Source organism: Cinclus cinclus, chromosome 24 (genome assembly GCF_963662255.1).
Source record: "Cinclus cinclus chromosome 24, bCinCin1.1, whole genome shotgun sequence".
Classification (NCBI taxonomy): domain Eukaryota; kingdom Metazoa; phylum Chordata; class Aves; order Passeriformes; family Cinclidae; genus Cinclus; species Cinclus cinclus.
Genome location: NC_085069.1, coordinates 6,826,450 through 6,848,523, shown reverse-complemented (window position 1 = coordinate 6,848,523; position 22,074 = coordinate 6,826,450). Strand labels below are relative to the sequence as shown.

Sequence of the window (22,074 nt, the reverse complement as noted above, 5' to 3'; positions counted from 1 at the left end):
GGGTTAGGAGACCCCAGGACCACCATCCTCCCCCCAGCAGCACCCACTGCTGATGGGCCAGGAGTTGCCCCATCCTTGGTGCTCTCAGTAGCCCCAAAGTGCCCTCCCTCCCCAGAGGGGTTGTAGGAGGCTCACTGGACCTTCCCAGCACCCTTGCCTGGGCCAGGACCTTGTGGCAGGGGGGCACAAGAGGTCTGTTCCCAGCCAGGGAGATGGGTGACAGGCCCGCTCTTCTTGCTGCATTTATTGATTCCTTTTGCTCCAACAAGGCAGATGGGGCTGAAATAAAAACGAAAATCACCCAAAACAACCCAAAGCTCCAGGGGGAGGAAGGGGGAAGAAGAGTCCTCCCTGTTGTGGGGGAGCTGCAAGGGGGACAGAGAGCCCCCCCAAGTGCAGGGGAGCTGGGGGAGGCCAGCCCGGGTGGGCACCAAGGGCTGAGCAGGACGGAGAGTGGGGTCATGCCGGACCTTCACCCCTGGCCCCGGCCTCCCCTTGCTCCCCAGCAGCTGTCACTGCCAGTGTCCCCCCCACCGTGGCACAGTTCGTTCCTTCATTCCCCCATCCCCAGCTCGCCTGGCCCCCAGTCCTGCATCCCCCATCCCCACAGGTCCGTGTGTCCAGCCGGGGTCCAGGCTGGGGGGGGCCGAGGTATGGCCGGGGTGGGGTCTGGAGATGGGGAGGGGGATGCCGGTCCCCAGCCTCCCCCGGTGGGATCGGCGAATTCCTCGTTGTCCCGGGGTGGCGAGGGGGGCCGAGCTCAGTCCTGTGCCGGCCGGGCAGCCGGGCCGGGGGGCGGCGCGGGGGCCGGGGGTCTCAGCTGGGGCTGCGGGTCGGGCTGGCTTCCGTGCTGTCGCTCACCAGGCACTCGTTGGACTTGAGGCTGGCCAGGGACTTGCAGCTGGGCAGGGAGGCCAGGGAGCCGCAGAGCCCCAGCATGGAGGGCGTGGGGTCCTTCCCTGCAGAAGGGCAGAGAGGGTGTCACAGGGGGTTCGGCCTCGTGTCCCAGCCCTGCCACCCCGGGGGGACAGGGACCACCTCTCCGGGGCGACCTGGGTGTCCCTGCACTGCTGGAGCAGCATCACAACCACAAGGAGGGAGCTGCTGGTGGGTCTAGACACCCGGGTGCATGTGGGGGGATGTGCTGAGCCCCGGGGATACCCCATGGTGGGTGGGGAGGGTCTTACCCAAGGGCCCCCAGGGCTCCCCTTCGCGCTTGCCCTCGCCCAGGCGCTGGGAGTCGGAGCTGAGGCTGTTCTCGGCCGAGAGCTGGTCGGTGCTCACGAAGCTGTGCCTGCAGAGGGACACCCCTGAGCCCCCTGGGGCTGGCACAGCTCTTCCGCCCCTCCCGTGTCCCCCCCGGGGTGGGGCAGGGTGCTTTGGCAGGTCTCTGTCCTCACTGTGGGGTTACCTTCTGTAGAGTTTGCTGTCCGAGCCGCTCTCGTTGCCATTGAGGGTCCCCAGGGACGGCCACTGGTTGACCAGGGGTGTCACCATCTCCTTGGAGAGCTGGGCCAGCTGTGGGTTCTCGCAGGGGATCAGCCCCGTCCTGCAGCAAAGGCGGGTGCTCAGCGCCTGGCACAGCCACCAGTGCCGGGGACCTGCCAGGTGACACGGCCCACGGGACGTGTGGGGCACAGGGGACCACCTGTGGGGCACCCTGGCTCCAGGGACCCCTGGCCCCCTGAGCCCCCTGGCAGTGGCCCTGGGTCCCCACTCACAGCTGCTCCTGCAGCTCCAGGATGACGCCCTCCAGCTCCCTCTTCTCCAGCTGGTTCTGCACCATCACCTCCTCCAGCCGCAGCTTCAGCCGCTTGTTCTCCGCCTCCAGGTCCTTCAGCTGCGACTCCCGCAGCCGCACCAGCTCCTCCAGGTACCCCTGTGTGAGGCCATCATCAGTAGTGCCCTGCTGCCACCACCCTCAATGTCCCCAGGGCCATCCAGAGTGACAAGGAGCGGGCTGGGTCACCGCAGCAGCAGGATGGAGGGCCGAGGGTCTCACTGGGCTGTGGGAGTGGGGATGCAGAGGTAGAGATGCTCCAGGCTGGAGCATCCTAGGGAAGTTGAGCCCCTGATGGCCCCATCCTGGCTCCCAGTACCTTTTGGGCATAAACAATGCGGAATTTCTGCTCCATCTTGCGCCACTTGTTGTACCAGCTGTCCTCGTCAGTCACCAGGGGCAGGTAGGGGTGTTCAGGTGAGCTGTCCTCGCTTGTGCTGCTCTCCACACTGCCCCGCTCCTCCTCCTCACTCAGGTAGTCATAGCTGGGGGGTGTTGGGGCTCAGCAGGGGCTGTCACGTGTTCAGGGAGCCCCATCGTAGTGCTGGGGGAGAGACAGAGGTGTCCCCACCCCAGGGAGGGCACCCCAGCTCCTACCTCTGTGTGAACTTCAGGTAGGGTGTGTAGTCAATGACCACGGGAGTTTTACCGTCCATCACCTCTCCCTTCAGGCAGAAGCTGAGCAGAGGCAGCAGGAGAAGGAGGAGAAGGTCAGAGAACCCCGAGGTTGTCAGCTGGGGCCTGTGTCCCACTGTGTCACTTGTCCCTACCTGAAGTCGATGGCACTGAGCCCGATGAGCATCCCCGTGAGCACTGTGGACTCCTCCCGCAGCATGATGGCCCCGTCATCATAAAACCTCCTGCAGGGAAACACAGGGCTGGATGTGCCCCTCCAGCACCCCAAAACCCACCCTGGCACCCCAAACCCCACCCCAGCACACCCACACACCCTTGGTGCAGGTGTGGCCATGGCCAGCAGGGCTGCGGCTGCTCACCTGGTGGTCCGAGTGTCCCTCAGGGCCGTGGAGATGTACTCGGACATTCGCTTCTCCATCAGTGCCACACGGATCCAGGCCCGGCCCTGCGAGGCAGCACCCCGGGCAGTGCTGAGGGTGGGGGATGCCACGGGGTGCCCCCACATCTGCCCCCACATTCCCACCCACCCCCAGCGCTCCAGACACCAGCAGCTGGAGGCTCCCACACAGCAGTGGCTTTCAGCCCATTTTTGGTGCCATGGGGGCCCACAGCTGTTGTTGTATTCTGTGGGACCGTGTGATGTGGGATGGAACTGCAGGAGGGCAGGGGGAAGTGGGGGCACAGAGGGGTGGGGATGGGGATGGGAATGGGGATGGGATGGGATGGGATGGGATGGGATGGGATGGGATGGGATGGGATGGGATGGGATGGGATGGGATGGGATGGGATGGAATGGGATGGCATGGGATGGCATGGGATGGCGATATGATGGGAATGTAGATGGGTCCATGTACCAGGGTGAGGGTAAAGTGAAGAAAACAGGGGCAGGCATGGAAATGGGAATGGGGATGGGGACAAGGACAGAGACAGAGACAGGACTGGCACTTTCCTGACCTTGGCCCTGGAGGTGCTGATGTTCTCCATGTTCTCGATGCTGCTGACACAGTTGTTGGGGACCTTGCTGCAGGCCAGGCGGATGTAATCCCAAAATCCACGCTGTCCATCAGAGCTGAACCAGCTGACAGGACCTGCAGGCACCCACAGGCTGCGCTCAGGGGTGCTGTGACAGCCAAGCCCCTCCACCAGAGCTGGACCCACTTCCCGGAGCCAGCATGGGCATCCCCATCCACCACGGGACACAGGGCTGGGGACAGGGACAGTCCTGGGGCCACCATTACCTTTGAAGCGGTGGCTGAGGATCTGCTCGAGGATGGCAGCGAAGTTGACGAACTCCTCGGAGGAGTCGTCGATGGGATCCGCCGTGTACTTCTCCAGAAGGGTCTTCACCGAGAACCTGGGAGGGGATGGGTGTCACAGCTGGGAGGGGCACGCACCCAGCACACAGCTCCCAGCCCTGGCACACGGGAGGATTTAACACCAGAGCAAAGCACTTTTCCAGCTGTTGGCTCTCGCTCCCGGCAGTGGGAAGAGGGCGTCGGGCTGGGCTGTGGCTCGGTGACCCCCCTGTCCCCAGGGACCCCGAGGGGCGGCCGCTGCTCCCCGCTGTGCAAGTGGCCAGGAAGGGCGAACAAAGGCCCCCTTCCTCCCCGGCCGTGCGCAGGCGGTGATGGCTTCCCCTTCCGCCCGGCCGCTCGTGCTCGGGGCACAGCGACGCCGAGGACACGGACCCGGCAGGACGGGGTGGGACGGGGCAGGTGTTTGCTGGGGGGATGGCCCCGTCTGTGGGTCACGGCTGCCTGAGGAGATCCCAGGGACAGCACCTGGAGGGTGTCTCAGGGTGCCAGTGGGGTCTGGAGGTTCCTCATGGCACAGCAGTGAGAGCTGGAGGCATCCTGGTGGAGATCCAGAGGGTCTCCGTGTTGTGACAATGGGGTCCTTAGATGCCCCAGGCCATGGCAAGGATCCCCATGTCATGACAGTGGGGTCTGGAGATGCCCCGTGCCACGGTGAGGGGCCCTGGGGTCCCCAGACCCCAACATGAGGCCCCGGGAGTCCCTGTCAGGTTGCCCAGGCCCTGGTACCTCCACATCCCCCCCAGCCCTCGGCCAGGCTCCAGCACTCCCAGCACCAGCAGCCCCTCACCAGGGCCCCGAGGGGGTCACCCCAGCCCCGCACCCCGGCAGGAGCCACCGGCGCCCCCCACCCGGTCCCTCCATCCCATTCCTGCCCCCCCATCCCGGTCCAGCCGGGAGTCTCCATGACAACGCTCATCCTCCATCCTTCATCCCACATCCCCGCCGCTCCGGGGCCCTGACGTCACTTCCTGGGCCCCCGCCCGCATGGGGGGTCCCCAACCCCATCCCCCCCCCCGCCCCCCGCTGCCCCCAGCGCCCCTCTCACCCTCCATCCCCCCCTGCATCCCCCCGCCATCCCCAGCGGCCCCCGACATCCGCGCACTGGCCGCCTCCACGTTGTCGCTGTGTCCCCAGCCCCCCGTGTCGCCCCCCCGCGATCCCTCCAGCCCCTGTAGATCCCCACATCCCCCCCGGAGCCCCCCGGATCCCCCCGGGTCTCCCACAACCCCGGCCCTACCGCCCCCGGTCCCGCGGCCCCGCAGTTCCGCGCCCCCCCCCCACCCCTTTCCCGCATCCCCATCCTCCTCCTCTCCCCTCCAAATCTGAATGTCCCCCCCTCAAAACGCGACCGCGGCAACAACGAATCCCCCCAAAGGGTGAAGGGGCGGCGGGGGGGAGGGATGAACCCCCCAGCCCTCCTCCCCACCGCCTCCCCTCCCCGCCCCCATCTCCTCCATCCCCATCAGCGGTGGTCTCTTCTCCCTCCCCCCGCTCCCTGTCCGTCCCCCCCCCCAGTTTTGGGGTGCCCCCCCGCCTGCCCCTCACCTGCAGACGGTGATGAGGTTTTTCCTCTCCACGGCGATATTCCTGGAGGAAGCTTTCTTGTTGGAGAGCCCCAGAGCCATGGCAGCCGGCACCCAGCTCGCTTCCATCCAGCGGCCCAGGCTCCCCGGCCGCGGGCGATGCCCCTTCCCCCGTGGGGACCCCCCCACGCCGCGGCCCCCGCTCCGCGCACGCTTTGCTCCGCCGGTGCCCACGCCACGGGCCGTGCGCCGCCCCCCCAAAGGGATGCTCTCCCCGCCCCCGGCCCCCCAAATCTCTCTCCGGGGGATGGGGGGGGGGGGGCAGGGTAAAGAGGGGAGGGCCGGAGTCCCCCGGGGGGGTCCCCACCCTGTCGCTCCCCGCGTGACGTGCCACTGGTGAGGGACCCCCTGGGTAAAGCCAAGGGGAGGGGGCAGCCACCGGGATTTTGGGGGGGTCTTTTGCCCACCCCAGGCTCAAATCGCCACCCCCTGCCTTGCCCTGGCTCGATCCCCGTTTTGGGGGGCTGAGCGTCACCATCCCTCCCCCGCGAGGTCTGCGGGGGCGAGGGACCCCCTTCACCGGGGTGGGCAGGGGCTGACTGTTCTGGGGGGCAACCCTCCACCCCCGATTTTCACTGTGCCTCAGTTTCCCCGTTGTTGTGACAGAGAAATCGGGAAGGGGGGTGGTGGTGCTGGTGAATCCCACAGCAGCCGCCTAAACCTCCACAGCCCCCAGATAAATCAGAGTAACCCTCAGCACACAGACATCCCCCATGGGGACATGTCCCACCTCCCTGTGCCCACCAGGGTGCCACACGCCCCCTCTGCTCCTGCCAAGAGAGAACCCAGCTGGGGACAGGTGGGCACAGTGCAGGGAGGGACCCCCGAAATCCCCACGGCTGTGCAGGGAGGGGAGCCCATGGCAGTGCCCAGATAAGGCTGGGGGCCCTTATCGGGACACCCAGAGCCAGCACCACCCCTCCATCCACTGTGGGTGCCACCAGGTCCCCCACCAGGTCCCCAAAGTGTGCAGCTGAGTCCCCAGCCTGGATGGGCCCTCAAACTGGTCTGGCCCAGTGGGGACAGCACCGGGGTCACGTCACTGCGGGGGGGACATTGTGGGAGTCCCCAGGTCCCGGGGGCTGGTGTGGGGTTGTGTGTGCCCAGGGGTGTGTGTGTGTGTGTGTGTGTGTGTGTGAGGTTCACCCACCTCACCCTTGCCCTGGGGTTTGGGATTTTGGGGCTGAGATCCTTTTAGAAAGGCTGTGCATGTAGAGACACACGGGTGTGAACACCCGTCCGTAGATGATGATGATGACGACGACGACGACGACGACGACGACGATGATGATGATGATGATGATGATGATGATGATGGTGGTGGTGGTGGTGGTGGTGCACATCCCTGTGCACCCCTCACACGCTCACCTCGCCCTCCTCCAAAGCATCCCAGCCCTCTCCAGGGCACCCCAGTGACACCACTCCCATGGCACAGACGGACACCCCGTGTCCCCCCCGCGCCTCCTCCCCAGGGAACCTCCCCAGGAACTCCCTTTTTTTCATTTTTTTTCTTAAAAGAGAACTCCCCAACCACGCAGAAAGGGGGGGTGGGGGGGGAAGGGGGGACAACCAGGAGGATCCCGGGGATTCCCTGCAGGGAAACCCAGAGGCAAACAAGATTGGGGGACGAGGGGGGAACAGGTTCGGGGGTGCCGGGCTGGGCCAGGGACGGGAGAACAGCGGGGCGCAGGCGGGGCTTAGCCAGGGCGCAGCTTTGCACCCCGCAGATGTTGCACCCCGATAACCTTGTTTTTACGGGGGGCCCCGGGGGGGGCCGGGTGAGCCCGAGGGGGGCAAGATTAAGGAGGTGAGCGTGACTCAGGCATTGGTGTCTCACAGCCCGGGCAGCCACAGGCAGAGCGCGGGCAGGGGCGTCGGAGGCACCCCAGGGGTAGGTGCGGGGTCACCTCGGGGTGGCCCTGGGACTGGGAGGGGGAAGACGGGATGGGCGGGGGGATGGCGGGGCCGGGAGGGCACCCTGGGGTGCCCCCGGGGCTGCCAGAGGGGGGTGTTGGGGTGGGAGGTGCTGTGGGATGGGGGGCAAGGGCTCCATAGGGAGCCAGGGGGGCACGCGCGGTGGGAGGGGTCCCAGCCGTGCCATGGGGACGGTGTGGGATGTATGGAGTCCATGCCCAGCCGTGTTGGGCGCCTGATGGATGAAAGACCCCAGCTGTGCTTCACGGATGGCGTGGGATGTATGGGATGTGTGGGATGTGTGAGATGTGTGGGATGTATGGACTCCATTGGGAGCTACAGGGTTTTACCCACTGAGGAAAGGAACAGCCCCACCTTGCGTGGATGGTTTGGGATGTGCTGTGGGGGGAGGCAGGAGGGATCCCGGCCATGCCCCAAGGATGGTGTGGGGTATGGGGGCTCCACAGAACCCTGGCGGCTGCGGGAAGGATCCCAGTGACCCTGCGGGGATGGCCGGGAATGTGCGGGCTCTGTGCTGAGCCTGCGGGGTGTTCGGTGTAGGGGGCGTGAGCCCAGCCCTGAGCCATAGCAGGGGATGTATGGATTCCACAGGGGGCCGTGGTGGCTGCACCGGCTGCAGGAGGGATCCCAGCCACGCGGCCGTGGGCTGCGGGATGTATGGATCCCATAGGGAGCACGCTGGCTGCGGGATGTATGGATCCCATAGGGAGCACGCTGGCTGTGCTGTGGGGACAGGGGCCCCACACGCGGGGTGCGTGGGGCGGGCTCCATCCCACGCACGCGATGCGGGTCGGGGGCCCCGCACCGCCCGGGGGGTTCGCGGTGCGGGACGTGCCCCACCCTGCCGTGCCCAGGGCCGGAGCGTGGGCTCCGTGCGGGGCTCTGCGGGCTCGGTACAGCCCGGGGTGCCGCAGGGATGCGTTCGGCGGGTCCCGGTGCCGGCTGCCGCAGCACCCCGCGGGTGCCCGGTCCCGCAGCCCGGCCCGGGGCAATGCGGGGCAGAGCGGGGGGCAGCGGGTGGAGCGGGGCGGGGGCGGACGCGCGGTGTCGGGCGTTATCAGCGGGGCACAGCCCCGCGCCCCGGGCTGATGCAAGAGCCGCCGGCGGGGCTGGGGGGGCCGGGGGGGGCACGGGACAGGCCGGGCTGGGGGGCCGGGGGCAGCCGGCCCCGGGGCCAGGCGGGGCAGGAAGGAGACGGCCGAGTCAGAGCTTGCCGTCCATCCCGTGGCCCCGCCGCGGCTCCCGCGCCCCGCCGGGGATCCCGAGTGGCCCCGCCGGGGATCCCGAGTGGCCCCGCCGGGGATCCCGTGGCCCCCGCGGGGTGTCCGGGACCCCAGCCCGGCTCCCGCCAACCCCGGCCGGGTGCGAGCTCCTGCATCACCTCGGTGAGATCTGGGGGGGCTGGTTCCCCCCAAAGCCGCCCATGCCCTGACCTTGTCCCTGAGCCCCCGTGTGGGGTCCCCGGTGAGGGCCGGGGTGGCGGGGACAGCCGGAGCCCCTCGTCCCCCGCTGTTCTGGGGGTCCCCACGGGCGGGGCTGGAACGGTGGCCTTGGGGTTCTCGGGTCATGACACCCCTCCTCAGAGATTCTGGGCGGGGGCGGGCGGGGGTCACGGCTGAGGAGGCTTCGGGGGGGGGTGTCCGGACCCCCGGGACCCTCCGGGGCTGCCCCGGGGGAGGGAATTGGGGGGTGCGGAGGGCGGGCAGGGCGCCCCCTGGCGGTTGTCCCGCCGCGCAGCCCTGGGGCAGCTGCGGGGGGCGGGGGGGGGCGGGGGACACACAGGGGACACACAAGGGACACACAGGGGACACACAGGAGACACACAGGGGACAGAGGGGACATACAGGGGACACACAGGGAACATAGGGGACACACAGGGGTCACAGGGGACACACAAGGGACACACAGGGGACACACAGGGGTCACAGAGGACACAGGGGGTGCAGGCACTGGCTGCTGCAGAGGATCTGGGGGCTGATGGAAGGGCAGCAGCAGGGGCCTCCCCAGCTGTGCACCCTGGGGGGCTTTGGGGTGCTCCCCCCGTCCGGGTTTGGGGTGTCCCGTGAGTCTGGCTGTGCCTCGGTTTCCCCCTTTCTCCCCTCCTGCTCTGCCAGGGGCTGGGGTCGTGTGCTGGGGGATCAGGGCACTGTGTGCCAGACCCCAGCCCGTGCGTGTGGGACTACACGGGACCCTCATACACGTGCAAGGGGCTGCAAGGGGCTGTGTAGGACCCCAGACATGTGTGTGAGAGGGTCGTGTGGGATCCCAGCCCCTGAGCGTGGGTCCATATGGGACCCGACCCCCGGGTGCGGGACTTGACCCTGCGCACAGGGCACGGTGTGTGTGGGCACGGGTGGCTCAGGGCGGGATGCCACGTCCCTGGTGGCAAGCTGCCGGGGCTCTGCCATGTCCTGACGTCGGTTCCCATCCCGTATGGCGGCAGGGCAGGACATGACTTCCCTGGGGACCCCCGAGCCCGGGACCTCCCAGCCCGTGGGGAGCGAGTTAGGCAGGCAGGGGCTGCGGGAACGGCCGCGGCTCCAGCCCCAGCCCAGCCCTCGGGACAAACGCCAGTCCCGGGGGCACCGAGCGATGCCCTGCTCTCTGCTAACTTGTTCTCTCTCGTTTCCCCCGTGCCCGCCCCGCAGAGCGCCGGGTTATGGTGGCACCGGGCTGAGCGCCGGGACGCGCCGAGGCGGCAGCGGGGGCCGAGCCCGGAGCCATGGAGGGGCCCGGCCAGGTAGGGACCCCCGGCCCCCCGCCCCGGCTCCGCCGCTGCTCCCCGGCACGGCCCCGGCGAGGCGTTGGGGGTGCTGGATCCTGTTGACCCCCCCTTCTCTGTGTCCCACAGGAGGCCTACGAGGAGGGGATGAGGAGGACCCTGGACCCCGAAGGCTACGAGGACCCCGGCCTGAAGAGCTCTCACTTGTCACTGGGCGAGATGAGCAGTGAGTGGCTCCTGGGGTGCTGGGGGACACTGGCAGTGTGGGCACCGGTGCTGCACAGAGGTGGCATTGCATGGGCACCAGTGTCATAGGGTGCCAGCACCGTACAGGTGTGGCAGAGCACGGGACCTGCTGTGCCACCCGGGCACCGGTGTCGCAGAGGTGACACTGCTGCATGTGTGATAATGGCATTACACGGGTGACAGCTTTGCAGGGGTGATGGCACCACAGGGCCACTGGCACCAGCTGGGTGCCAGCATCACAGGGGCACCGGTGGCTCAAGGTCACACATTGGCAGCAGAGTTTTGTGGGTGCAGCTGTGCAGGGACACCAGCATGGCTCAGGGGTGTCGCACGGGCACCAGCAGTGCATGGGCACAGATGTTTCCTGGCTGCAGCTTCTCATGGGCACGCATGGCGTCTTAGCACCTCGCTGCTTGGGTGCCAGCATGGCACAGGCACGTTGCATGTGTTGCACAGATGTGTTGCGTGAGCACAGCGTTGCATGGATGCGTTTCCTGGGTGCCAGCGTGGCACTGGCAGCGGGGGCTCTCTCAGAGAGCGGGGTCAGGCAGGGACCCCCACCCCCAGGGCAGCATCTCCCAAAGGCAGCGGCTCCCTCTGCCGAAGCCCTGGAGCCGTGAGGTGCCACCTCCATCTGTGGGTACCTGAAGTGGGGCTGAGCTCGGGGACACCCGAGGTCCTTGAGCCCCCCCGGAGGGCGGTGAGGGGAGTTTGGGGGTCTGCGTGCTGCGCAGCATCCCCTTGCCCCAGGCACGGGTGTTTCGGAGCTGCCACCCTGAGGAAGAGTTTGGGCTCTGGTCCCCCTCTGGGGTGACACAGATCGGGGTAACGCTGCCCCTGTTCTGCGCAGGGGCCGGCGCTGGCATCGGGTCCCCCCTGCAGGCGTGGAGGGCCAGGGCCGAGGAGATGAACCCCCTGCGGTGAGTCCCCAAATCGGGGCGGGGGCTCTTGCCTGCCAGGCTGGCATCACCGGGGGAGGCTGGTGGCACCCGCGGTGCCCGGCGCTGAACCCCCGTGCCCGCGGTGTGTGTTTTGCAGCCAGTATTTGCCCGGCCGCCGGGGATTTTATGACCTGGACGGGAAGAGGCGCTCGGCCGGGGCCCCCCCGGGACACCCCAGCCGTGGCGAAGGGCAGCGTGAGTGACCGCGGGGGCCCCGGGGGACAAAGCCCAGCCCCGGCGTCCCCCCCACCTCAAGCCCTCCATCGCGCTGCCTGCCCCGGCTCTGCCACCCCCCCTGTCCCACCCTCCGCGGGGTGACCGTCACCCGGGCGTCAGGGCACGCCGCGGGGTGACCGCTGCCACTTGCCCGTAATCGCCCACTGATTGAGGATAAATAAAGTCTTTGTTTGGGGTGAGGACAAGAACCACTTGGGGCCGAACGCTGGCTGGCGCCGGGCGGCTCGGTGGCGGTGGCGGCGGGCAGGGACGAGGACACGCTCGTGCCCGCGTGCCACGCCAGCACTGTCGGGGACACAGTGGCAGAGGACTCGTCCCATCCCTGCTCCCATGGGCGCAGCATCCTTGCCCCGGCAGAGCGGGATGCGGCTCTCGCGGCATCCCCCCGCCGGGTGACCTGGCTGGGGACGGCGAGGGGACCGCCGCGGTCCCCGTGGAGGGCGGAGGGGGACGGGGTGAGCCTGTCCCCACGGCGGGGTGACAGCGGGCGGGCGGGAGCCGTGCTGGTGTTTACTGTCAGCAAAGGAAGCGCTGCGGGATTTACGGTGCACACAGGGCGGCCGCGGGGATCGGTCCCCACTTTATAGGGACGGAGCCGCGGGGACATGGGGAGCGCAGGGGGGGCCGCAGGTAGGCAGGGGACGGGGACAGGGACACCTCGGGGGTCGTGCTGGCCGGGGATGTGCTGTCCCCGTGGCCCCGTTCCATTGGTGGTGCTTGGTCCTGGGGCTGTGCTGGCGGCCACGAGCCCCGTCCTCACCCCGGCTCCGGTGATGTCCCCAGACTGTCACCCTGCCCAAGGGGCCAGGCTGTGGGGATGTGACGGGGCCGAGGTGGGCACGGGCAGGGCGAGGGGCACACCCAGCAAACTCCAGCTGTGTCTGGGGTGAGGCAATACGGGGGCACATCCAGCGAGTGCCCAACGGGGCTGGGGTGGGGATGATGGAGAAAGGGACATCAAAGGTGACCCCAGAGGTGGCTGAGATGGGCGTGATGATAAGAGGCACCTCAAGCAGACCCCGGAGGGGTTCAGGCTGGGGCAGGGACTGGCTAATGCATTGGTGGCTCCACTTGCAGCTGTGTCAGTGACTGATGTGGACCTGGAGGCAACAGGAAGCAGAAGGCTCCTGTCCCAGCAGGACACTCATGAGGTGCGTGCTGCCTCAGGGACCCCCATTCCCTCCCCATTTGGGGGTGGGTGGACTGTGGTGACCCTGGGACCAACCCCACAACTCAGCCCTGGGGATACCGGGGCACTGTGGGGGGATGCTGGGTGTCTTGGGGGTCCCCAGTGTGGCCAGGGACGCCCTGACCCCCACCATCTCTGGCTGCAGGGATATGTGGAGCTGCATGAGCTGGTCCTGGACAATGCAAAGGACTTGTGCTGGATGGAGGCTGGCCACTGGCTCAAGCTGGAGGAGGACTTCCAGGAATCAGGGGATTGGAGCCAGCCCCATCTCTCCTTCCTGACCTACCACAGCCTCCTGGAGATCCGCCGGGCTTTGAACAAAGGTGGGGACACCTCTGGAGACCACCAGGAGGGTGGCGAGGACCCTGCACTGGCTGCCTGGTGACAGTGCTGTCCCCACAGGTGCCATTCTTCTCGGCGTGGAGGCCAACTCGCTGCCGGCCATCGTCCACATCCTCCTTGACCAGCTCATCTATGAGGGGCAGATGAAACCGCAGGACCGCGATGATGTCATGAGGACGCTGCTCCTGCGCCACAGGTACAGCCAGGGCTGGTGGTCCCGGGGGGATCCCAGGGCCTGGGACCCTCCCCAGTGTGTCCAGCTGGAGCCCGGCTCAGGGTGGGAAAACCTAGCCCTGCTTTGGGGGTACCCATGCACCCACGGGGCTGCGGCTGTCTGGGGAGGAATTGGTAGCACTGGGGTGTCTGACACTGCCCCCCGATGTTTTCAGCCACCCCACCGAGGATGAGTCTGTGTGGACGATGCCGCCGGCGCTGGTGCAGCGCTCGGGCAGCAGCCGGGCGGACGTGGAGCAGCCACTGCTGCGGGAGCAACGGCCCATGGAGATGAGCAGGATGGCAGGGAAGGAGCAGGTGAGCGGGACAGGGGGCACTGGGAGGCACTGGGGTGTGGGGCTGGGAGAGGGGATGCACACAGGGTACACACCTTGGCACACACCGGTGCACAGTCCAGTTGTGCACATGTACAGGGAGCAGTGGGGGACACTTTGGGGACAGAGGGGGAGACTCAGGAATTGTGGGGGACATGCAGGAGATGGAGGGGGACACACAGGGAACAGAAGGAGGGACACAGGACAGAAGGAGGGACATGCTGGGGATGGAGGGGGAGATGCAGGGGAACATGCAGGGGGTGGTGGGTGACACACAAGGACAGAGCATGGGGACATGAAGGGTACAAGGGGGACAGCCACCAAGGCTGGCTGGCTGATTCCTGCCATCCATCTGCCTGCAACAGAGCGGGGTCCCCAGACCCCAACTCCTGGAGACAATCCCAGAGGGTGCCGAGGCCACCCTGGTCCTTGTGGGTGAGTGGTCAGTGGGACGCTGGGTGCTGGGTGGGGTAGTGGGCGCTGGGCTGGGGGTGCAGGGGCAGGCTCGGGGGCTGCAGGGGGAGCTTTGCCAGTGCCCCTCACTGCGCTCGCTCACACGCTGCTTTTCTTGCACCCTTTTTGCCTCTCCCCGTTCTCAGCACTCGCCGCCTCCTGCTGCTGCTCAGCGCTGCTCTCTGGGCCCCTCTCCCTGTGTCCCTTGTCCTCATGTCCTCATGCTTCTATGTCCCCTGTGTCCCCATGTCCCAATGTCCCTGTACTCCCATGCCCACCCATCTGTGTGTCCGTGTGTCCCTGTGCCCATGCCCCATGTCCCCATACTCACATGCCACTTGCCCCTTTGTCTCAGTGACCTCATGTGTTTGTGCCCCTCTTCCATTCTCTTTGTCCCCATGCCCCTGTGTCACCTCGTCTCCATTCCTGATGTCCCCGTGTTTTGCTGTCCGTGTCTCTGTGTTCCCATGTCCCCGTGTCCCCGTGCATGGTCTCCCATGATCCCTGTCCCGTCCCATCCTCCTCCCAGGCTGTGCAGCCTTCCTGGAGCAGCCAATGCTGGCCTTCGTGCGCCTGAAGGACGCAGTGACAATGGACGGTGTCCTCGACGTGTCCATCCCCGTCCGCTTCCTCGTCGTGGTTCTGGGGCCCGACACCCCCCAAATCAGCTACCACGAGATCGGCCGTGCCATCGCCACCATGATGTCCGAGAGGGTACGGGTCACCCGCCTGCCACTGCCACCACCCCCCGAGCACTTTGGTATCCTCGTCCCTGGGAGCCATCCTTGTGCCCCGGTGCCATGTCCCTCTCTGATCCCCACGTCCCCGTGCCTCTGTGATCTCATGCCCCTGTCCCTAAGACTGTGTCCTTAACCCCCCTATGTCCCCTTATCCCCAAGCCCCCGTGTCCCCACGGGGACACTCCGGGGCTGCCCGGGGTGCCGGCACTGGCTGAATCCCGGGGCCACCCCGCAGGTGTTCCGCCGGGACGCCTACCTGGCCGAGGCCCGGCAGGACCTGGTGCGGGGCGTGGAGGATTTCCTGGATGCCAGCATTGTCCTGCCGCCCACCGAGGCCCCCAACGAGCAGCTGCTCCGCTCCCTGGTCCCGCTGCAGCAGGAGCTGCTCCGACGGCGGTACCAACCCCTCGAGAGACTGCACATCGGGGACTTCCTAAAAGATCTGGGTACGGCGGGGACCACCCCGCAGCCCCAGCAATCCCCTGTCCCCGTGGCTGGCGGGACACCCCCCTCGGACACGGGGTCCCTTCATGGCCACCTGCTGTGTCCCCAGGGCCGGACGAGGCTGCGGAGGACGATGACCCCCTGCGCAGGACGGGGCGGCCTTTTGGGGGGCTGGTGCGGGACATCCGCCGCCGCTACCCCAAATATCTCAGTGACATCAAGGATGCCCTCAACCCCCAGTGCCTGGCCGCCGTCATCTTCATCTACTTCGCGGCGCTGTCACCCGCGATCACCTTCGGGGGCTTGCTGGGTAATGGGAGGGACAGGCTGGGGACGCTCCCGAGGATGGGGATGTCCCCCTAGCTGGGCGTGGGGCTGGGGGTGTCTCCGCCTTCTCCACCACTCTACAGGGATGCTCCGGCGGGGGCTTTTGCCCCTAATCCCGGTGCCGAGAGGTGCGGGGTGGGGGCACAGCGCTGTCCCCCCCAGCCCGGCACCCACCTGCTCCGCTCCCCTCAGGTGAGAAGACCAAGGGGATGATGGGGGTGTCGGAGCTGCTCATCTCCACCTGTGTGCAGTGCGTGCTCTTCAGCCTCCTCAGTGCGCAGCCCCTCCTCGTTGTCGGCTTCTCGGGACCCCTCCTCGTCTTTGAGGAAGCCTTTTACTCGGTGGGTGCCACCTGTGCCCCTGGGTGTCCCCCAGCTGCCACCAGCTGTCCCCACGGTGAGGCTGGGGTATCTCCACCAGCCCAGGGACAAGGACAGGGATAGGGACAGGGTGCCATGGGTGCCCATGCCAGGGGCTCCAGGGGCTCCAGGGCACTGACAGGGCTGTGCCCTCTGGCTCCCCAGTTCTGCACCAGCAATGGCTTGGAATACATCGTGGGACGGGTCTGGATCGGCTTCTGGCTGATCCTGCTGGTGCTGGTGGTGGTGGCCTGTGAGGGCAGCTTCCTGGTGCGCTACCTGTCCCGCTACACCCAGGAGATCTTCTCCTTCCTCATCTCCCTCATCTTCATCTTCGAGACCTTCTCCAAGCTGGTCACGGTGAGGGACACGGGGTCCCACGGTGAGGGTGGGGGCCTGCAGACTGTGGTTGTCACCCAGGTTTCCATAGAAGCAGCGGGATGCAGGTGAGGGAGGAAGTATCCCAGTGCTTTATCCCCTTTCCCAGGTGTTTCCCAGCTTGTGAGGCCCTTTCCAGTGCTGACTATTCTGTGATTCTGTGATCCATGCTTCTCTCTGCAGAGGGATTTTGGGGCACACTTGTCCATCCCCACTGTACCACCCAGCCCTTGCCCTGTCCCCACTTCCAAAACCACACAGAAAATCAACCCTCAAAGCATCCCCTGCTCAACCTGTGCTGTGCTCTCAGCCTCACCCAGCCCCTGGTTCACATCCTGAACCCACCAGGAAGGTGCCACAGGGCTCCCACCATAGCAGGGGGTTGCAGGCATCCCCAACCCCACCCTCCCTCACTCTCCTCTTGCCTCCCCAGATTTTCAAGGATCACCCACTGAAGCGGCACTACGACGTTCAGGATGAGTTCCAGCGCGGGGTTCCGGAGCCCAACACGGCGCTGTTGTCCCTCGTCCTCATGGCTGGCACCTTCTTCCTGGCCTTCTTCCTCCGCAAGTTCAAGAACAGCTCCTTCCTGCCTGGCAAGGTGAGGGTGGGGGGACACGGTGCCATCCCCCCGTCCCCCTGCACGCAGGGGCTGAGGCCGTGCAAAGTCATTGCCTGTTCCTGCAGAGGAGGTTTGGGGGGACCCTTGGGCTGGGGGGGCCACTCAGGTTTCTCACGGTGTCCCCACAGATCCGGCGCTTGATCGGGGACTTCGGGGTGCCCATTTCCATCTTCATCATGGCTCTGGCTGACTTCTTCATCAGTGACACGTACACCCAGGTCTGGGAGGACAGGGCTGGGGGGGACGGGTGTCCCCACATGGGGACCTGGGCCTGAGTGCTCGTCCCTGTGTCCCAGCCCTCACTCCCCCATCTCTGCTCCCATCCAGAAACTGAGCGTCCCCAAAGGGCTGCAGGTCACTAACTCGAGTGCCCGGAGCTGGTTTATCCAGCCCATGGGGGAGAAAACCCCGTTCCCCATCTGGATGATGTTTGCCTCTGTGATTCCTGCCCTTCTCGTCTTCATCCTCATCTTCCTCGAGACACAGATCACCACGTGAGGGTGGAGATATGGGCAGGGGAGGGCTGTGGGGTGCCTGGTGGTTTGGGGTTAGAGGGCACACCCCCAGGGTGCCATGTCACCAACTGGTCCCTGTGTCCCCACAGCCTCATCGTCAGCAAACCCGAGAGGAAACTGGTGAAGGGCACTGGCTTCCACCTGGACCTGCTGCTGATTGTGGCCATGGGGGGACTGGCAGCCCTTTTTGGGATGCCCTGGCTCAGTGCCACCACCGTCCGCACCATCACCCACGCCAACGCCCTCACCATCATGAGCAAGACCTCTGCTCCAGGCGAGAAATCCCAGATCCTGGAGGTCAAGGAGCAGCGCATCAGCGGCCTCTTGGTGGCTGTGCTCATTGGTGAGCTGGGGAGGGGTCCCCAGATGGGCACTGAGGGTTGGTGGTCCTCAGGGTCTCTCCCCAGCCTCTCCTTCTCCCCCACAGGCGTCTCCATCCTGATGGAGCCCATCCTGAAGTACATCCCACTGGCCGTGCTCTTCGGCATCTTCCTCTACATGGGGGTCACTTCCCTCTTTGGCATCCAGCTCTTCGATCGCATCCTGCTCCTGCTGAAGCCCCCCAAGTACCACCCTGATGAGCCCTACGTCACACGGGTGAGTGAGCCCTGTGTCACCCCCATGGGTGGCTGTGGGTTTGGGGGTGTCCTGGGCTGTGACACCCCTGAAAATGGCTTGGAGCTCCACAGAGAGCCTCCTCCTCCAGCGCTGACCTTTGCTGGGTTCCCTGGGACACTGCACTGCTCCCGCAGCAGCCAACACCCCAGGAAGGGTGTGGGACACTGTCCCTGTCCTCAACCTTCACCTCCTCATGCCACAGGTGAAGACTTGGAGGATGCACCTGTTCACCTTCACCCAGATCATCTTCCTTGTGGTGCTGTGGGTGGTGAAGTCCACCCCAGCCTCGCTGGCGCTGCCCTTCGTCCTCATCCTCACCGTGCCCCTGCGGCGCTTCCTGCTCCCCAAGATCTTCCGGGACATTGAGCTCAAATGTGTACGTAGCCCTGGCACACCCATCCCTGTGCCCAGCCCCGCCTCTCCCCTGCTCCTGCTGCCAGCCTCACCTCCATTTCTGTCCCTGCCTCATCCCTGCTCCTGTTCTCCTCCCATCCCTGTCTCCATACTCCCTCTGTCTCCATCCCCACCTCTGTCACCATCTGCATCTCTCATTCCCATCCTTAACCTCATCCCCATCCCCATCCCCATCCCCATCCCCATCCCCATCCCCATCCCCATCCCCATCCCCATCCCCATCCCAGCTCCTATTTCCATTCCCACACCAGTCCCTACCTCGGTCTCCATCCCCATCAGTGTCCCTGTTCCCAGTGCTGTCCCCATCCCTGTCCCCCTCACGGCCTCTCCTCTCTCCAGCTGGACGCAGATGACGCCGTGGTGACCTTTGATGAGGCTGAGGGGACAGATGTGTACAACGAGGTGCAGATGCCCAGTTAAGGGCCGTCCCCCAGTCCCCTGATGCCCCCCCAGCCCCGCTTCCATCTCCACTGTTGCCATCCTGGGGCCACCGGGCAACTGAGGCCTGGGGACACAGTCCCCACCTGCCCACCCTGGGAATGGAGCTTTTTTGGGTTTTTTCCCCCTTTTTTTTTTTTTCTGGTCTATTTTAAAAAAATATTTTGGATGATGTTATCCCACCCCCACTTTGCTGCCTGCTGGGGAAGGGGCTGCCTGGGCTGGATGGGCCCCATGAGCCACCCTCCACCCGTGGCAAGGTGGGATGTGTCACTGTCCTGTCCCCAAGGCCACCACCAGGCGCCCGGTGTGGGGAGGAGCTGGAGGAAGACCCCAGAGCCTGGAGGGAGGAGGAAGGCAGGGACAGGGATACAGCAGGATGGGCTCCTCCCGGGGAGCCCCCCACAGACCAGCCCCTCTCCCCAGATAAACTTTCAACAAGCTGGGACAGACCCTTCACCCTGTGGAGCTCTTTTCCCATTTTCTCCATCACTTGCTCCATGGGATCATTGCTCCACTGCACTCCCAGAACGTCCCAGAGCCAGGATGTAAATAGTCCAGCAAGGGGGTTTATACATTTACAATGAAAACAATCATGCTAAAAACACACCAAAAAAATTACTTACAATTATACTGATGCTTCTGCAGGTAGAGTTCACTTAGAGCCAAGCAAAAAATAAAATTAAAAAAAAAAAGTGGAAAAAGCACCTTAAAATACCAAAAAAAAAAGAAAAAAGGAAAAAAGAAGTAGCTGCAAGGAGTGATCTGTATATTTGATGCTACTGGGGGGGTTTGTAATTTATTTTTTGGGCTGGTTGTGCCCCCGCCGCAGTGGGGCCATGTGCGTGTGTGTATATACTAGATAATTATAGCAAAATCTAGAATTTTCTAAAAGAGGTGATTTTAAAGGATCCTGGTCAGGGCCTAAACTCTACGGACCAGTCTGGCAGCATCATTTAACTGATAAGTTAGTATTAATTAGTTAATTAGTCCTCTTTATTTTTATAGAATTTCAGGTAAATCTGTGTAGTTTTTCCTTGATTTTTCCCTTGCTTGCTCTCCATGTCTTGCCCCATTTCTGTGGGGATTGCTCCCAATCCAGACGAGCATCCCCCAGTCCTGCCAGGGCCGATTCTGCCCTGGGCAGCCCCAAGGGTTGGATGTGACCAGGGTGCAGAGCACCAGATCAGGTTCCAAATTTGCTTATTTTTGCAAATATCAGAGTGAGGGACCCCAAAATCAGCGTGGGGGGGGGGGGGGGGGGGGAGGTGGGAAGGAGTAGCCACACCCGGGGCTGCACTGCCTCGTGTTTGGGTTGGTTTAGTTTTATTAATTATGTGTCTGAAATAAAAATGTTTTGATCTTTGGGGGTTTCTCCTTTCCTTGCCCACACCTCTGTATCAGGCTTTAATAAACAAATTAATAAAATCAGAAAGGAAATGGGGGTTTTCTTTCCAGCTGGGAATTTTCTGGGACAGTGCCTTAATTCCCCCCAAATGAGAGCAGCAGGATCCTTTGGGAGTGTCCATCCCCCCGGAATGCACAGTGCAGCTGCACCAAGATCCTTGCCATGGTATCCTGGGATATCACTGAATCCCAGAATCCCAAGATCCTCGCTGCATCCCAGCATTCTGGAACGCTCCCCAGAGCCATCCCTGGGTGTTCTCTGTGGCCATCCCAGGAATCTCATCCCCCTCCACTTCCCTGCACCCCCAGCGCTGCCCCGGCTGTTCCCATTCCAGGGGGATTGGGAATATCCTGATCCCGTGCTGCTGGCACAGGACACAGAGCAGCCCCTTCCCCTCCCCCAGCCCCTGGCACTGCACTGACCCCGATTATCCATAATCCCATTAAGGAATGGGTGACACCGGCTCCGTCAGCGGGGCCGTGGGAAGGACCGTGCCTGTTCACCCCCAGCCTTTCCACGGGGCAGGAATTGGGAGCAGCATCCCAATTCCAAACGGAACCCCAAAGCCTCTCTGAGGGGCTGGGATAAATCCCAGTGTGGCCAGCAGTTTGTCCCGAGGCCGGCAGAGCTGGTGGCCCGTTTTCCAGAGGGGGAAGCACATGGATGGCTCTTCCCAGCCCGAGGCCAGGGATCCTGCCGGCCCCAGGTGGAGGAGCCGCTCTGCTGCCATCCGGAGGGCTCCCATGCGCCAACCCTGCCTCCAAATCCCAGCGATGGACGCCGGAGTCCGCCTGCACCCATCCCTCACGTTTCCCACCCTGGAAGAGTTTGTTGTTCCCTGGGATGGCAGCGAGGTCACTGCTGTGGGATCCAGCCCGGGCTGGGGTTGGGAATTTAGGTCAAGCTCTTCTTTGAACTTGCCTCAGGCCCGGGAAATGGAGGCGGTGGAGGGAATTAGGGAAGGTCAGGAGTAACGAGGGGGAAATAAATACTAATTAATTGTTTTCTAATGAGGGGTGGGGGGAGCACGGAGCTCCAGAGGGGGATCACCCCTGGAAATGGAGAACCCCAGTGCCTGCAGCGTCACAGGGTGCTCCACGCCACCCATGGGCAGGGGACATGGGACACCCTGGGATCTGCTGCCAGCGTCACTGCTTGTGCACTGAAAAAGTAGAATAGCAAACAAAACCCTCCAAACTTGCAGCTTTATTCCCCAAAAATATTAATTGACACAGGTAACAGCAAATAAAAAAAAATTCCGTGGTCAGAAGCAAGGCCTCGGAAGAGCAAGGAGCGAGGGGGGTTGTTGGGATGGGCATTGGGGGGTCCCCATTCCCAGCCCACCTGCTGCAGGATCTGTGGCTGATTGCAGTGTGCCTTGCTGGTAACAAAAGCCACAAAATTACATTGGGAGAATTGGCACTGGAGCATGCTGACAATTCAATTAAAAAAAAAAAAATCTAAAAAAATTAAAATGTCAATTTTCACATGTTGGGCCTGTTTGGCTCCAAGTATTTTATGTTGGGTGGGTTTGTTTTTTGTTTTTTTTTTTTACTTTTGTCATTTTTCCCCTCTTGCAAAATAGCGACAAATCCTGAAATTCAGAGATCCAGCTCGGCCCAGGCCCTTTCCCACACAGAATAAATACATATATTTTTTATTTTTAAGCTCTCACAGGAAGGATTAACCAGCCGGCGCCAGAGCTGCCTGGCCGGGCTTGGCACAGCTCGGGCAGGACGTGGCGGAGGAGCGCGGCTGTCCCTCCCTCCGCTGATCCTTCCCTTCGGGATAAAGCCCAAATAAACCACTTGCACAGCCAGGCACCACCCCCGCACCCCAAACCAGCCGAAGCGGGGAGGGAGGGGGGTACCCAGATGTAAGGA

The 22,074-nt window shown here is 64.3% G+C and overlaps 2 protein-coding genes across 6 annotated transcripts; one reads left to right on the top strand and one right to left on the bottom strand.

The window, feature by feature from the left end:
- Window positions 1-213: 213 nt before the first annotated feature.
- Window positions 214-6,714, bottom strand: RUNDC3A (RUN domain containing 3A). Of its 5 annotated transcripts, none has more exons than XM_062508085.1 (12): window positions 6,466-6,714; window positions 5,278-5,319; window positions 3,655-3,770; window positions 3,371-3,504; window positions 2,776-2,861; window positions 2,551-2,640; window positions 2,378-2,458; window positions 2,100-2,265; window positions 1,722-1,879; window positions 1,412-1,601; window positions 1,188-1,294; window positions 214-959 (listed from the first exon to the last, which is right to left on the bottom strand). In XM_062508085.1, exons 4-12 carry the CDS (start codon window positions 3,398-3,400, stop codon window positions 761-763), a joined length of 1,107 nt encoding a protein of 368 aa, XP_062364069.1. In that variant the 5' UTR covers window positions 3,401-3,504; window positions 3,655-3,770; window positions 5,278-5,319; window positions 6,466-6,714; the 3' UTR covers window positions 214-760. The 5 variants fall into 5 exon arrangements, with proteins under 5 accessions (XP_062364069.1, XP_062364070.1, XP_062364065.1 ...); XM_062508086.1 differs by lacking the exon at window positions 6,466-6,714 and adding an exon at window positions 4,198-4,269 and having other exon boundaries at window positions 5,278-5,378; XM_062508081.1 differs by lacking the exon at window positions 6,466-6,714 and having other exon boundaries at window positions 5,278-6,203.
- A 407-nt stretch (window positions 6,715-7,121) lies between these two features.
- On the top strand, window positions 7,122-19,681 carry SLC4A1 (solute carrier family 4 member 1 (Diego blood group)). The gene is made up of 22 exons (XM_062507873.1): window positions 7,122-7,206; window positions 9,899-9,990; window positions 10,102-10,198; window positions 11,069-11,138; window positions 11,257-11,354; window positions 12,474-12,547; window positions 12,731-12,908; window positions 12,988-13,123; window positions 13,317-13,458; window positions 13,841-13,910; window positions 14,458-14,642; window positions 14,904-15,114; window positions 15,222-15,422; window positions 15,632-15,780; window positions 15,964-16,158; window positions 16,610-16,777; window positions 16,927-17,016; window positions 17,126-17,292; window positions 17,403-17,656; window positions 17,741-17,910; window positions 18,134-18,307; window positions 18,685-19,681. The coding sequence occupies exons 2-22, from the start codon at window positions 9,973-9,975 to the stop codon at window positions 18,763-18,765; spliced, it is 2,928 nt and encodes a 975-aa protein (XP_062363857.1). The 5' UTR covers window positions 7,122-7,206; window positions 9,899-9,972; the 3' UTR covers window positions 18,766-19,681.
- Window positions 19,682-22,074: the final 2,393 nt, after the last annotated feature.